This window comes from Dendrobates tinctorius, unplaced genomic scaffold, assembly GCF_039654945.1.
Source record: "Dendrobates tinctorius isolate UK_male_01 unplaced genomic scaffold, ASM3965494v1 ptg000116l, whole genome shotgun sequence".
Lineage (NCBI taxonomy): Eukaryota > Metazoa > Chordata > Amphibia > Anura > Dendrobatidae > Dendrobates > Dendrobates tinctorius.
This window is the reverse complement of record NW_027361784.1, coordinates 47,771,436-47,789,071: the sequence shown is the minus strand read 5'-3', so window position 1 is coordinate 47,789,071 and position 17,636 is coordinate 47,771,436. Positions and strand designations below refer to the sequence as shown.

At 42.8% G+C, this 17,636-nt stretch overlaps 1 protein-coding gene across 2 annotated transcripts in view; it reads left to right on the top strand.

Moving 5' to 3' along the window:
• LOC141101357 (uncharacterized) overlaps positions 1–17,636 on the top strand; it is a 114,863-nt gene that overhangs the window by 34,937 nt on the left and 62,290 nt on the right. For both annotated transcript variants that reach the window (XM_073590419.1, XM_073590418.1), the window contains 4 exons: positions 1,007–1,105; positions 2,440–2,568; positions 2,703–2,828; positions 8,165–8,281. In XM_073590419.1, the coding sequence (XP_073446520.1) occupies positions 1,007–1,105; positions 2,440–2,568; positions 2,703–2,828; positions 8,165–8,281 (471 nt within the window). The remainder of the gene's footprint in view (positions 1–1,006; positions 1,106–2,439; positions 2,569–2,702; positions 2,829–8,164; positions 8,282–17,636) is intronic.

The following is a 17,636-nucleotide window of genomic DNA, read 5'->3' as shown; positions in this document are numbered from 1 at the left end:
AGAAGTGGGGTCTTCCTGGGTCTCCTACCATACAGTCCCTTTTCATTCAGACGCCGACGCATAGTACGGGTTGACACTGTTGTACCCTCGGACTGCAGGCCAGCTTGAACTTGTTTGGATGTTAGTCGAGGTTCTTTATCCAACATCCGCACAATCTTGCGTTGAAATCTCTTGTCAATTTTTCTTTTCCGCCCACATCTAGGGAGGTTAGCCACAGTGCCATGTGCTTTACACTTCTTGATGACACTGCGCACGGTAGACACTGGAACATTCAGGTCTTTGGAGATGGACTTGTAGCCTTGAGATAGCTCATGCTTCCTCACAATTTGGTTTCTCAAGTCCTCAGACAGTTCTTTGGTCTTCTTTCTTTTCTCCATGCTCAATGTGGTACACACAAGGACACAGGACAGAGGTTGAGTCAACATTAATCCATGTCAGCTGGCTGCAAGTGTGATTTAGTTATTGCCAACACCTGTTTGGTGCCACAGGTAAGTTACAGGTGCTGTTAATTACACAAATTAGAGAAGCATCACATGATTTTTCGAACAGTGCCAATACTTTTGTCCACCCTCTTTTTTATGTTTGGTGTGGAATTATATCCAATTTGGCTTTAGGACAATTCTTTTTGTGTTTTTTCATTTAAGACAAATTAAATGAAGATAATAATACCAAAGAATTTGTTTGCAATCATTTTCAGGAAGAAACTGAGTATTATCTGACAGAATTGCAGGGGTGTCTATACTTTTGGCCACAACTGTACATATTTATACAGTCACCACTAGAGGGAGCTCACTACATACAGATTTGTACAGTCACCACTAAGGGGAGCTCACTACATACAGATTTATACAGCCACCACCAGGGGGAGCTCACCACATACAGATTTATACAGGAACGCACACTACATATGAATTCATACAGCTCCCATTGAACTTAGAAATGTCTATTTTTCTTAGCTCTTGCATCTCCAGTCTTATTAATGACATTTTTTTCATCTTCTCCTCAGAACGGTGAGACCGCAGTGCATATAGCCGCTCAATACGGCAACGTAAAGATGATCCGAACATTGATGGAAGAGGGAGGAGAGGTCACGTGGCAGTCAAAGGTGCTTCATATTCAGTCATTCCTCTAATCTGTTGTTGTGTAAAACACTGACCAAATACTCACCGTGTGAACATGGCCTAACAGTGCAGATATTGATGAAAAGCTCGTATTCTGTGCCCCAGGTGGGTCGCCCTCCCAGGGCTGTGGGGTACTCGGTACCGGGCCGGTGTCAGCGGGATGTGTCACAGCAGCAGTGACCCGGTCCGTGGCCCTGGGCGCCCAAGTATTAGGGGAGATTGAATGGTGGAGTGTAGTTAATGGAATAGTTCGTGACGCCACCTGTGGTGTTCGGCAAGTGAGATGTTAAACCGACGCTGCATGCAGATCCGCTGGGACTGATGGTATGGTGCAGCCAAGATGTAAAAGCTCCCCACAGGTGAAGCTGTAGTCCCAGGGCAGTGTAGATGTGGTTGGCACGGGGATGTAGCGGTGCCGGAAAGGTAGGAAGCAAAGACACAGTGGGATGAAATTTCTGTACGTTTACTTGATAACTGCAGTCCAGGGTCCTGATTACAGATGGTAACGGAGCAGGCTAGCCTGGAAGCAGCTCAGGAATTCTCTCTCAGCAGACGGGCTGTGCAGTCTCTTTCTTAGCGCTTATTTGAGTGAAGTACTCCTAGTACTGAGTTACACTGAAGTTCCTCCTAATTCTCTTGTACTAGCACTCCTCGTATGGCAGACAGCTGTAGCCGCTATTCCTCTCTTGGCTCACTCCGTGCTGTTGTGCCTTCAAGTCTTAGATGCGGGTAGGGCATTTACAGCCTTCTACTCCTCTGGTATCTGTTGCAGGACCATTAGTATCCGTACAACCGTGGAGACCAGGCTCCAGTTCATGCGCTCTCACTGGAGATGAGCCTTTCCTCTCCGCTCAATCTCCGCGCTTCTCCCTCACGTCTGCACACTTCACCCTCCTCATACTAACTGACCACTCCTTCCTCTTGGCCCTCAGAGAGCACTCCTCCCTTCAATTCCGGTTCAGAGTCCCCCCTGCTGGCCTGGAGTGGAACTGTGTTGCATGTATAGGTTAACTGTGAGAGAGACCCTTCACTGCTTCCAAGCCTGGCATTACCCTCCTTGGAGGAAGGCAAAGCCACTGTGGCGGCCATACTCCTGGGGGCGCCACATTGGGATATATGTTTTGCATTCATTTTAGCACTCACAGATCACTTGTTTGGCATTGGAATGGCGAACATCTCTCGTCTCCTCTGCATAGTGTTGTGTCATGGTGTCATGGAGATCACCTTTAGTTTGCATAAATCTTAGCACCCGCAGAATGTTTGGGGAACATCACTCATTTTTTCCTTTAGTATTATAACTCTGACCCTGTCATCCCAGGCTGGAGAGAACGCCCTGCACACGGCCGTCCGGCACTGTCACCTGCCTATTGTGGAGGTTATACTTAACTACCTGTCCAGTGAGCGGAGCCCGGCGGACGCCATTGCCTCCGTCCGGAAACCCAACCAGGTAGGTCACAGACGGTAAATATCCATTGATTGGCGAGCTCCAGAGCAGATACTAGTGGGCGGCCGGGGAGTCCGGTCTGCTGCCAGACTAAAGGTATATTCAATACATGAGAATGCCGGGTATTTTGCTTCCAGGAAGGAGAAACCGCTCTACATCTAGCAGCGGCCGTGGGTGAAAACATGATCCACTGTCAGGAAGAGACTGTGCAGATCATCAGACTCCTGCTGGATCATGATGCTGATATTTCCGCCACGTCTCAGGTGAGGATAACTCTGAATATCCAATGTTAGTAGCAATGTTTACATGGGAAATGCACAGCTTGGGATTTCCAACAATCTCCGGTGTTTCCCGGAGTGTTCTTTATTTTATACCCTTGTGCATACATTTAGGTAAATCATACAAGGTAGAAAACAGCAGAATTCTTATCTGCATAATTAGTAAAAGACCCTCCCTGCATTCCCCCAGTCACAACCCTCATTATTGACAGCTCTAAGGAGATTAACCCCTTCCTTACTCTTATCTATTGATCAGTGCACCAGAACATTGTCTACCAACACAGATGCAAAAACACCGGGGATATGAATATTATACTGCATCGCCGTCATGTCGACTATAGATATAAAATGTATTGGACAATTCGTATGTGTTCTATCCCTTCCTATGTGACGGTGTGCCCAGTATCTAACGCTGATGGTTTCAGCACTACGTCACCAGATGATGCAAGTGCCTTTTTTGTCGCTTTCTTTGTGCCGGCCCTTAGTGCTGACGTGGTGGTCACATGGTTCACAGCTTTATATAGGGTGCGTGTGTGACATGGCACAGGGCGAGGTATGTCACATGAAGGTGGGGGTCCTGGCTTGGGGTGTGGACTTGTCCCATGGGGGGCACTATGCCCTTTCAGTCCGTATGTTACTGATTACTTTGATTGGCAAGACCAGATGTTGAGGACTTCAATAAGGGAGATGACTAGACAGAAATTAACTTTTAACGTAGCGATAACTGTGCAGGATGTGTGCACAGCAGGTAGCGGGTACACAACTTTAGGGACGGTTTACAATACGGAGCATTGTTCATTCACAGCCTCAAGTCCTTTCTCATTCCTTGTTTGTTCTCGATCTCCACCATTTCACTTTCCTTCGCCACATCCCAGCTCAGCACTACAGTCCAGTTAGCAAGAGTCTTATTCTCAACATTCGGCTCTGCGTCTTCTTTCCCCTCCATCTTGCCAGTATGGCCGGAACGTTTCTGCTTTCTGACACCATGGAACTCCCGGGGCTCTCTCTTCGTCTCATGTACTCTGTCCTTTCTTGGCCCGTTATCCCTCTCAATTATACACTCTGGGCCGTACTGCTAGGTGTCCTTCCTTTGGACCCGTCTCCGCTCGATCACTCTCTCTTTCAGTCTCTTCTGTCCACCAGGATGTCGCCATCTCCTGTCACGGTCTCCTCTCACGTTAGGGACACCCACGTCATGCGACTCTTGCTCACTGACCAGACCTTAGGTCTGCTTTGTACACAAACTGGTCCCTATCTGACGTCCTAAAAGGAAACCAACTCTATTCCTTCCCTCTAACCCCTCCCCCTATGGGCTAGTCCCAAACTTTTACTTTAACACTCCCTACTGTCAGGCAAGGCAGAACATCAACTCATATCACAGTTCACATTACTCAGCAGAATAATACACATTTTTTCAAGGGGCAACGTGGGCACAGCTTCCATCTTCTTACACGTGTCTGGGCACTTTTTCATTTACACTATTGTGTCATCCTTTGAGGAAACCGATAAATTGGCGAAACGTGTTAGCAGTGTGATTGCTGAACACACCCATATATAGTGAAATAATAATTATTAGACATTCCCAGGCTGCTATTCCTACATTGACATTTTCATTATCGCACAATTTGTGCATTTGCTAATCCTGGAATTCTGCCCTGGGCTTTAAGTATTGGTGCCGGGTACTAAGGTGAATTCACCTGAACGCCGACTGGTCTCCTAAATCTTTGATTAAGATAATAATAATTAGAGGAAATATGTTGAAGTACAATTAATTAAATACTTTCTGCAAAGCAAGAAAACTTGACAGAATGCCCGATGTTCTGTTCTGAGCATTACTGTCACGGATTATGTTTCCTGCACCTCTCACATCCCAAACCGCAATTTAAATAAATGTTAAGTATTATAATAATATTTATTTGGAAAGTTTACAGTGCAGAAAAGCTTGTTGACTCCTGAGAAGATCTATGGCTATACATAGGGATCAGATGCCACTGTCAGGCCGGCGGCACATTCAGGGGCTGGCTCAGTACATAGACCCCGGCTTCATACACATCAATGTTTATGCTGAAACCTCCTCTATATAAACGATATCCGGCACTTGGCTCCGGCGCAGTCCTCCACTCCAGACAGTGATAATGGAAGACAACCGCACAGGACACAAAAGGAAAAGTGATTACAATACTGGAGAGCAACACCATAAACCAGGCAATAAGTTGGCAAAATGAGAATATAAATATTGCTACCATGCACACGAATATAACAACTATAATACTGCTCCTATGTACAAGAATATAACTACTATAATACTGCTCCTGTGTACAAGAATATAACTACTATAATACTGCCCCTATGTACAAGAATATAACAACTATAATACTGCTCCTATGTACAAGAATATAACTACTATAATACTGCTCCTGTGTACAAGAATATAACTACTATAATACTGCCCCTATGTACAAGAATATAACTACTATAATACTGCTCCTATGTACAAGAATATAACAACTATAATACTGCTCCTATGTACAAGAATATAACTACTATAATACTGCCCCTATGTACAAGAATATAACTACTATAATACTGCCCCTATGTACAGGAATATAACTACTATAATACTGCCCCTATGTACAAGAATATAACTACTATAATACTGCCCCTATGTACAAGAATATAACTACTATAATACTGCCCCTATGTACAAGAATATAACTACTATAATACTGCTCATATGTACAGGAATATAACTACTATAATACTGCTCCCTATGTACAAGAATATAACTACTATAATACTGCCCCTATGTACAAGAATATAACTACTATAATACTGCCCCTATGTACAGGAATATAACTACTATAATACTGCTCCCTATGTACAAGAATATAAATACTATAATACTGCCCCTATGTACAAGAATATAACTACTATAATACTGCCCCTATGTACAAGAATATAACTACTATAATACTGCCCCTATGTACAGGAATATAACTACTATAATACTGCCCCTATGTACATGAATATAACTACTATAATACTGCCCCTATGTACAAGAATATAACTACTGTAATACTGCCCCTATGTTCAAGAATATAACTACTATAATACTGCTCCTATGTACAAGAATATAACTACTATAATACTGCCCCTATGTACAAGAATATAACTACTATAATACTGCCGCTATGTACAGGAATATAACTACTATAATACTGCCCCTATGTACAAGAATATAGCTACTATAATACTGCTCCTCTGTACAAGAATATAACTACTATAATACTGCTCCTATGTACAAGAATATAGCTACTATAATACTGCTCCCTATGTACAAGAATATAACTACTATAATACTGCCCCTATGTACAAGAATATAACTACTATAATACTGCTTCTATGTACAAGAATATAACAACTATAATACTGCTTCTATGTACAAGAATATAACAACTATAATACTGCCCCTATGTACAAGAATATAACTACTACAATACTGCCCCTTTGTACAAGAATATAACTACTATAATACTGCCCCTATGTACAAGAATATAACTGCTATAATACTGCCTCCTATGTACAAGAATATAGCTACTATAATACTGCTCCACTGTGCAAGAATATAACTACTATAATACTGCTTCTATGTACAAGAATATAACAACTATAATACTGCCCCCTATGTGCAAGAATATAACTACTACAATACTGCCCCTTTGTACAAGAATATAACTACTATAATACTGCCCCCATGTACAAGAATATAGCTACTATAATACTGCTACTCTGTGCAAGAATATAACTACTATAATACTGCCCCTATGTACAAGAATATAACTACTACAATGCTGCCCCTATTTACAAGAATATAACTACTATAATACTGCTCCTATATACAATAATATAACTACTATAATACTGCCCCTATGTACAAGAATATAGCTACTATAATATTGCTCCTCTGTACAAGAATATAACTACTATAATACTGCTTCTATGTACAAGAATATAACAACTATAATACTGCCCCCTATGTACAAGAATATAACTACTACAATGCTGCCCCTATGTACAAGAATATAACTACTATAATACTGCTCCTATGTACAAGAATATAACTACTATAATACTGCCCCTATGTACAAGAATATAGCTACTATAATATTGCTCCTCTGTACAAGAATATAACTACTGTAATACTGCCCCTATGTACAAGAATATAACTACTATAATTCTGTCCCTATATACAAGAATATAACTACTATAATACTGCCCCTTTGTACAAGAATATAACTACTATAATACTGCCCCGATGTACAAGAATATAACTAATATAATACTGCTCCTATGTACAAGAATATAACGACTATAATACTGCCCCTATGTACAAGAATATAACTACTATAATACTGCTCCCTATGTACAAGAATATAACTACTATAATATTGCTCCTATGTACAATAATATAACTACTATAATACTGCCCCTATGTACAAGAATATAACTACTATAATACTGCTCCTATATACAAGAATATAACGACTATAATACTGCCCCTATGTACAAGAATATAACTACTATAATACTGCTCCTATGTACAGGAACATAACTACTATAATACTGCTCCTATGTACAAGAATATAACTACTATAATACTGCCCTTATAGAAGAATATGAGTAATGGCAGTTATTGTACATTGCAGCAGATTATGTTGGTGTTATAATATTGGAAATTTAATAAAAACATATATAATTTTACCTTGAATGTAAATAGATGTGTTGTGCTATTTTCCCAGCTTACTGTATAATCCTCTGCCACTTGTCTGTATTATCAGATCTGTATTGTTAGGCTGTGTGCACACGCTGCGGATTAGGTGCGGATTCATCCGCGCAGATTTTGTAAAATCCGCAGGTGAAACCGCAGGTCAAAAGACCTGCGGTTTTACCTGCGGATTGCTCTGCGGTTTTGCCCTGCGGTTTTTCATCTCCTCAATAGAGGAGATGGCAAACCGCAGGAGAATCCGCAGAAAGAATTGACATGTCAATTCTTTCTGCGGATTGAAAACCGCAGATAATCCGCGCGGAAAATTCCGCACCGTCTGCATTGCGGTTTTTGATTCCCATAGGGAATCATGGTACTGTACACCGCAGCAGAAACTGCTGCGGGTTCGCAGCGGCCAAAACCGCTGCGGAACCGCGGCAAAATCCGCAGCGTGTGCACACAGCCTAAGTGTTCTGAAACTTCTAGTCCTACATTCTTATGTTGTCAGTGATATGTACAAATTTGATTTTAAAAATATCTTTTTTCGTCTCTGCAGACTGGGGAGACTCCACTGCATTACTGCACCAGGATGGGGAATGAAGACATTTTACTAGAGATAATTAAACATATAAGCTCCAATCAGATGCAACAGACCATGAACAGACAGGAACAGGTGACCGGTGACTGAGTGAAAGTGCGACATGTACCGTACTTAATCTCTCATATAAAAAAGTGTACATTTTTAGTGCCATTATCCCCTCTATGTGCACACTCTAATGGTAAGTCTGGTCCGTGATGTGAGATGGACTGAATTATTATAGTAGTTATATTATTTTACTTGGTACAGCATTATAGTTTTAGTATAGGGATGGTATTATTGCAGATTTATTCTTACAGGTAAGAAATGTATTATACTAGTTATATTCTTGTACATAGAAACAGTATCATAGTAGTTATATTCTTGTACATAGGGGCAGTATTATAGTAGTTATATTCTTGTACATAGGGGGCAGTATTATAGTAGTTATATTCTTGTACATAGGAGCAGTATTATAGTAGTTATATTCTTGTACATAGGAGCAGTATTATAGTAGTCATATTCTTGTACATAGGGGGCAGTATTATAGTAGTTATATTCTTGTATATAGGGGCAGTATTATAGTAGTTATATTCTTGTACATAGGAGCAGTATTATAGTAGTTATATTCTTGTATATAGGAGCAGTATTATAGTAGTTATATTCTTGTATATAGGGGCAGTATTATAGTAGTTATATTCTTGTATATAGGGGCAGTATTATAGTAGTTATATTCTTGTACATAGGAGCAGTATTATAGTAGTTATATTCTTGTATATAGGAGCAGTATTATAGTAGTTATATTCTTGTATATAGGGGCAGTATTATAGTTGTTATATTCTTGTACATAGGAGCAGTATTATAGTAGTTATATTCTTGTACATAGGAGCAGTATAATAGTAGTTATATTCTTGTACATAGGAGCAGTATTATAGTAGTTATATTCTTGTACATAGGAGCAGTATTATAGTAGTTATATTCTTGTACATAGGAGCAGTATTATAGTAGTTATATTCTTGTATATAGGGGCAGTATTATAGTAGTTATATTCTTGTACATAGGGGCAGTATTATAGTAGTTATATTCTTGTACATAGGAGCAGTATTATAGTAGCTATATTCTTGTACATAGGGGGCAAAATTATAGTAGGTATATTCTTGCACGTAGGGGGTAGTATTATAGCAGTTATATTTTTGTACATAGGGGCAGTATTATAGTAGTTATATTCTTGTACATAGGAGCAGTATTATAGTAGCTATATACTTGTACAAAGGAGCAGTATTATAGTAGTTATATTCTTGTATATTGGAGCAGTATTATAGTAGTTATATTCTTGTATATAGGGGCAGTATTATAGTAGTTATATTCTTGTACATAGGAGCAGTATTATAGTAGTTATATTCTTGTACATAGGGGGCAGTATTATAGTAGTTATATTCTTGTACATAGGAGCAGTATTATAGTAGTTACACTCACTGGCCACTTTATTAGGTACACCATGCTAGTAACGGGTTGGACCCCCTTTTGCCTTCAGAACTGCCTCAATTCTTCGTGGCAGAGATTCAACAAGGTGCTGGAAGCATTCCTCAGAGATTTTGGACCATATTGACATGATGGCATCACACAGTTGGCGCAGATTTGTCGGCTGCACATCCCTGATGCGAATCTCCCGTTCCACCACATCCCAAAGATGCTCTATTGGATTGAGATCTGGTGACTGAGGAGGCCATTTGAGTACAGTGAACTCATTGTCATGTTCAAGAAACCAATCTGAGATGATTCGAGCTTTATGACATGGCGCATTATCCTGCTGAAAGTAGCCATCAGATGTTGGGTACATTGTGGTCATAAAGGGATGGACATGGTCAGCAACAATACTCAGGTAGGCTGTGGCGTTGCAACGATGCTCAATTGGTACCAAGGGGCCCAAAGAGTGCCAAGAAAAAATTCCCCACACCATGACACCACCACCACCAGCCTGAACCGTTGATACAAGGCAGGATGGATCCATGCTTTCATGTTGTTTACGCCAAATTCTGACCCTACCATCCGAATGTCGCAGCAGAAATCGAGACTCATCAGACCAGGCAACGTTTTTCCAATCTTCTACTGTCCAATTTCGATGAGCTTGTGCAAATTGTAGCCTCAGTTTCCTGTTCTTAGCTGAGAGGAGTGGTACCCAGTGTGGCCTTCTGCTGCTGTAGCCCATCTGCCTCAAAGTTCGACGCACTGTGCGTTCAGAGATGCTCTTCTGCCTACCTTGGTTGTAACGGGTGGCAATTTGAGTCACTGTTGCCTTTCTATCAGCTCGAACCAGTCTGCCCATTCTCCTCTGACCTCTGGCATCAACAAGGCATTTCCGGCCACAGAACTGCCGCTCACTGGATTTTTTTTCTTTTTCGGACCATTCTCTGTAAACCCTAGAGATGGTTGTGCGTGAAAATCCCAGTAGATCAGCAGTTTCTGAAATACTCAGACCAGCCCTTCTGGCACCAACAATCATGCCACGTTCAAAGGCACTCAAATCACCTTTCTTCCCCATACTGATGCTCGGTTTGAACTGCAGGAGATTGTCTTGACCATGTCTACATGCCTAAATGCACTGAGTTGCCGCCATGTGATTGGCTGATTAGAAATTAAGTCTTAACACACAGTTGGACAGGTGTACCTAATAAAGTGGCCAGTGAGTGTATATTCTTGTACATAGGGAGCAGTATTATAGTAGTTATATTCTTGTACATAGGAGGCAGTATTACAGTAGTTATATTCTTGTACATAGGAGCAGTATAATAGTAGTTATATTCTTGTACATAGGAGCAGTATTATAGTAGTTAAATTCTTGTACATAGGAGAAGTATAATAGTAGTTATATTCTTGTACATAGGAGCAGTATTATAGTAGTTATATTCTTGTACATAGGAGCAGTATTATAGTAGTTATATTCTTGTACATAGGGGCAGTATTATAGTAGTTATATTCTTGTACATAGGAGCAGTATTATAGTAGCTATATTCTTGTACATAGGAGCAGTATTATAGTAGTTATATTCTTGTACATAGGAGCAGTATTATAGTAGTTATATTCTTGTACATAGGAGCAGTATTATAGTAGTTATATTCTTGTACATAGGAGCAGTATAATAGTAGTTATATTCTTGTACATAGGAGCAGTATTATCGTAGCTATATTCTTGTACATAGGAGCAGTATTATAGTAGTTATATTCTTGTATATTGGAGCAGTATTATAGTAGTTATATTCTTGTATATGGGGCAGTATTATAGTAGTTATATTCTTGTACATAGGAGCAGTATTATAGTAGTTATATTCTTGTACATAGGGGGCAGTATTATAGTAGTTATATTCTTGCACATAGGAGGCAGTGTTATAGTAGTTATAATCTTGTACATAGGAGCAGTACTATAGTAGTTATATTCTTGTACATAGGAGCAGTATAATAGTAGTAATATTCTTGTACATAGGAGCAGTATTATAGTAGTCATATTCTTGTACATAGGGGGCAGTATTATAGTAGGTATATTCTTGTACATAGGAGCAGTATTGTAGTAGTTATATTCTTGAACATAGGGGATAGCATTATAGTAGTTATATTCTTGTACACAGGATCAGTATTATAGTAGTTATATTCTTTTACATAGGGGCAGTATTATAGTAGTTATATTCTTGATCATAGGGACAGTATTATAGTAGTTATATTCTTGTACATAGGGGCAGAATTATAGTAGTTATATTCTTGAACATAGGGGATAGTATTATAGTAGTTATATTCTTGTACATAGGAGCAGTATTATAGTAGTTATATTCTTGTACATAGGGGAAGTATTATAATAGTTATATTCTTGTACATAGGGACAGTATTATAGTAGTTATATTTTTACACATAGGGACAGTATTGTAGTAGTTATATTCTTGTACATAGGGGCCGTATTATAGTAGTTATATTCTTGTACATAGGGGCAGTATTATAGTAGTTATAGTCTTGTACATAGGGGCAGTATTATAGTAGTTATATTCTTGTACATATGGGCAGTATTATAGTAGTTATATTCTTGTCCATAGGGGCAGTATTATAGTAGTTATATTCTTGTACATAGGGGCAGTATTATAGTAGTTATATTCTTGTACATATGGGGCAGTATTATAGTAGTTATATTCTTGTACATAGGGGCAGTGTTATAGTAGTTATATTCTTGTACATAGATGCAGTTTTATAGTAGTTATATTCTTGTACATAGGTTGCAGTATTATAGTAGTTATATTCTTGCACACAGAGAGTAGTACTACAGTTTTTAATTAAGATGCGATATTATAGTTGTCACGGGGTCCTTCTCTGGTATCACACAATCAACAGAGCAAGCGAAGAGTGAACAATTCCAAGACCTTTATTCAGGCAAAAATACGAAAAGGTCCATATTCAGTCCACCACACAAAGGATAAGATAGTCCAGAATAAGAATGCAGTCCAGTAACAGGATAAAATGTCCAGGGAAACGAGATTCCAAAACTCTAGCACCAGAGGATAAAATGGGTCCTTCTCTCTGAAGTGCTGTCTGAACACGATCCTGTCCACTCCGGAACTGACTTGCCCAGCTCCTGTTCTCCCCCGACCCCCTTCCTTGTCCAGGGAAAGTCAAACAAGTTGAGGTGGTTTCCAAGCCCCCCAGAGGAGAACAAAGGGCCTTAGGGATTAATGCACTACAGGGGGTCATCAAGAGACAGATACAGTGAGGCTGTAGACTTACAATGTAATAAGAAAAACACTATGAAAATAAATAGGAATATACAAAAAAAGACATCCACATAACATATCACACCATCACAACCTCTCCCCCCATAATCAGTGAGCATGCCATGAGGTCTACACAGACCTCTGGCCTGCTCACTTTTGTCCACATTGCTCAGTTATTTATAGTTCCTTGTACAGTGGCAGGGGTAGGTCGGCCTGGGGAGCCTATGGTTCTTCTTGTCGAGACAGTCCATCGGCGTTCTGGTGTTGGCTTCCCCGCTTGTATTGGATGGAGAAGCTGTAGGGTTGTAAGGACAAGCTCCACCGCAGCAATCTTCCATTGTCCCCTGATATGCGATTCAACCATGTGAGGGGGTTGTGGTCTGTAACAATTGTAAAGTCTCTGCCATACAAGTAGGGCTGCAATTTTTTTAGCGCCCATACGATGGCAAGGCACTCCTTTTCAATAGTGGCATAGGCAACTTCCCGATACAGTAGTTTCCAACTGGCAAAAGCAACAGGATGTTCTTCTCTGGCGGCGTTCACTTGGCTAAGTACTGCCCCAATCCCAAAGGTGGATGCATCTGTCTGCATAAGGAACCTGCGTTTATAATCTGGGGCAGCCAAGACAGGAGCAGTGACAAGGGCAGTCTTTAACGCTGAAAAGGCATCCTCGCATGCCGTCGTCCACGTCACATTCCTAGGCATGTTCTTGCGGGTCAGGTCAGTTAGGGGCTTGGCCAAGGTGCTGAAGTTAGAAACAAATTTGCGATAGTATCCAGCAGTTCCTAAAAATGCAAATACCTGCTTTTCAGTCTGGGGTCTACACCAGTTGCTAATGGCTTCCACCTTGGCAGGCTCAGGCCTTAGTGTCCCACCCCCTACTCTATGCCCGAGGTACTGCACCTCAGCCATCGTATTTGGCACTTATCAGGGCGAATGGTCAGTCCTGCAGTAAGGATACAGTCCAGCACTATGCCCAAGTTTTTAAGATGTTCCTGCCAGGTTGTGCTAAAAATGGCAATGTCGTCTAAGTAAGCACAGGCAAAGTCCTGACATTGTTGTAACAGTCGATCCACCAGTCTCTGGAACGTAGCGGGGGCAGTTTTCATCCCAAAGGGCATTCCCAGGAACTCATAAAGCCCAAATGGAGCAATGAAGGCTGAGCGCTCCCGAGCGTCCTCCGTTAGGGGTATCTGCCAGTACCCCTTGCTCAAGTCTAACGTGGTCACAAATTGGGCACTGGCCAGACGATCCAATAGATCATCCATCCTGGGCATGGGATAAGCATCATTCTTGGTGGCATCATTTAGTCATCTGTAATCAACGCAGAATCGTGTTGTACCATTCTTCTTGGGGACCAGGACGACAGGAGAGGCCCAAGAACTGTGAGATGGCTGAATAACTCCCAGTTGTTTCATCTCCTCCAGTTCGTTCTTTATCATGCCTTGAACGGCCTCTGGAACCCGGTAGGCAGCCTGCTGGATGGGGCGTTGTCCGGGGGGTTTCCACATGGTGACTGGTGAGAGTAGTCTTCCCCGGCTTTGAGGAGAAAGCAGCAGCCCTCGGCCTTAGTACGGCGACAATATCGTCCTTTTGTATATCCGATAAATGGGAGCCCAGGGGCACTTGTTCCAGTGATCCTCCCGCTTGGGCAACCTGGAGGAGATCTGGGAGATACTCGTCGTCGGCGGTATCACTAGTGGGGTGGCAGACAGCTAGAACAGGCAGAGATCGGTCGTGGTAGTCTTTCAGCATGTTAATGTGGACGGTTTTCTGTCGTCGACCACTAGAGTCCAGGGCAATAACATAGTGTTATTAATTTTCTTGACAACCTGATAAGGGCCTTCCCACACTGCTTGAAGCTTGTAGGCAGGGGAAGCAGTAATCATGAGCACTTGCTGTCCTTCCATAAATTCCCGGTTCCTGGCATTACGGTCATACCAGGTTTTTTGTCTGGACTGGGCCATTCGCTGATGTTCTTTAGCGAAGGTAGCTTGCTGGGTGAGATGGTCTCTGAGCTCTAGAACATAGGTAACGATGGGCATTCCGGTATCTGAGATGTCTCCCTCCAAATGTTCTTTCAGAAGAGTGAGAGACCTTCCGGCTAAACAGTAGTTCGAAGGGGGAGAACCCTGTGGACTCTTGGGGAACCTCCCGATAGGCGAAGAGGAGATGTGGCAGGTACTTTTCCCAGTCTTTCTCAATGTCAACAAAAGCCCTGAGCATATTTTTTAGGGTTCCATTAAAGCGTTCACATAGTCTGTTGGTCTGCGGGTGGTATGGGGTGGTGCGAATGGCTCGAACACCACAGGTATGCCATAGGGACTGGACCAGATCTGACATGAACTGAGTGCCTTGATCCGACAATATTTCACTAGGAAACCCTACCCGGGTAAAGATGGTAACAAGGGCCTCGGCTACCTTTACTGCTGTAATACTGGACAGGGCCACAGCTTCAGGATACCTAGTGGCATAGTCCACCATGGTCAGGATATATTTTTTTCCCTGACCTGCTGGGGTGGGCCAGAGGACCTATGATTTCGACGGCTACATGTTGAAATGGTTCCTCAATTATGGGCAGGGATTGCAGGGGTACCTTATGTCGAGCTCCTGGATGCCGCATTCGCTGGCACACATCGCAGGTGCGGCAATAATGGGCTACCGACTGCGAGACGCCCGGCCAGTAAAATCTTTGGGTCAGTCTCTTTTCAGTCCTTTTTCTCCCTTGATGCCCAGCCAAGGGGATGTCATGGGCCAGTTGAAGTAGCTGTGCCCTGTACTTCTGAGGGACAATGAGTTGCCTGGTCGTTGCGTCAGGGTTGCCCTGATCACTGCCCTTTGTTACACGATAATACAGTCCGTTTTCTCGAGTGAAGCCATCCCCATTATCTCCCAAGTGCCCAGTTTCTGCCTTTCGCCTAAGGGCTGCTAAGGTAGTGTCACCCTCTATTTCTCTCCTAAACTCCTCTCTGTCCCAAGACTCTCCCAATGTAGTAGCAGCGAAAGTATTGCTTACCGACTCTGATGCGGTTCGTGGTGGTTGCTCCCCGATGGGGTCCGGATGACGTAGTGCTTGAAGGGCCTGTAGTCGGGTGACTGCTCCCACAAATTGGCACTGTAACTCCCCAATGTCGTTCCCAAGGAGGATATCTGCAGGAAGTCCTCCCATAACTCCAATCCAACACAGTTTTTCTCCACAACCATAATCCAAACGCACAGAAGCTCGCTGTATATATTTGCGGGCACCCCCCGCCAGGACAATGGGAATTCCTGGACCCTGGTAAATTGCCTCGTGTCGAACCACACAGGGGTCAGCGATAGTCAAGAATGCCCCCGTGTCTCTAAATCCTGACACTTTGTATCCATCAATAAAGACATCATGCAGGTGGTGTTGCCGTTGCTCTGAGTAGCTAAAGGACAGAGGCCGGAGTCCGTACACTCCAGGAGGGGTATCTAAGGTGCCGTGGTCGGTGGTCCACTCTGGTGGGGGTGGTGGTAGCTCTTCCTCAGGTGTGGTGGAGTGTACAAGATGCACTGGACGAGGTGGGGCTGCATGGGGCTCCCTCCGAATCCTGGAGGGACAGCCAGACTGCAAATGTCCCGGTTGCCCACACCCATAACACCTCCTATCTGTGATACCCCCAGGTCGTGGTCGGAACTGTTGGGGCCTAGGATTGTGAGGCGTATTTGTCATCGGCTTGCGACTAGGTGGAAGGGCAGATATAATTGGAGGGAGACGGGGCGTGGGAGCAGGCCGTGGTTCATTGTCCAGAAGCCTCCTCCATTGCGGCCGGATAGTAAGGGGTGATCCGTACAGGCTCCCGGATTGTTGGGGTTACACTCCACATTGCGTTACTCCCTCTTTCAAGCTCCATTGCTTCCTGTCTCCGCTGTGCCGGACGGGCAGCCTCCTCCTTGTACTCCTGAGAGACGCCGGGGCCCAGAATCGCCATCTCTTCTTCGTACCACACCAACCACTGGCTTTTCTGGAAGGGGATCCCTGTCTCCAGTGCTCGTCCTTCAGACATCTGGGAGGAGGTGGCCGGCTAGCGCCCACCAGTAGATCGATTAAGGCCTCTTTAGTCAGTCCCTGGTAGTCCAGGCCCAGGTCTCTGGCTCTCTCCTGTAAACTGCATACAGTCCAATTTCTGTACTCACTCTGTGGGTGGTTCTCCATTGGGTTACGCTCTGTTGATCCCACTGCTGCCACCAGTTGTCACGGGGTCCTTCTTTGGTATCACACAATCAACAGAGCAAGCGAAGAGTGAACAATTCCAAGACCTTTATTCAGGCAAAAATACGAAAAGGTCCCTATTCAGTCCACCACACAAAGGATAAGATAGTCCAGAATAAGAATGCAGTCCAGTAACAGGATAAAATGTCCAGGGAAACGAGATTCCAAAACTCTAGCACCAGAGGATAAAATGGGTCCTTCTCTCTCTGAAGTGCTGTCTGAACACGATCCTGTCAACTCCGGAACTGACTTGCCCAGCTCCTGTTCTCCCCCGACCCCCTTCCTTGTCCAGGGAAAGTCAAATAAGTTGAGGCAGTTTCCAGGCCCCCCAGAGGAGAACAAAGGGCCTTAGGGATTAATGCACTACAGGGGGTCATCAAGAGACAGATACAGTGAGGCTGTAGACTTACAATGTAATAAGAAAAACACTATGAAAATAACTGGAATTGTTAAAAATAGGAATATACAAA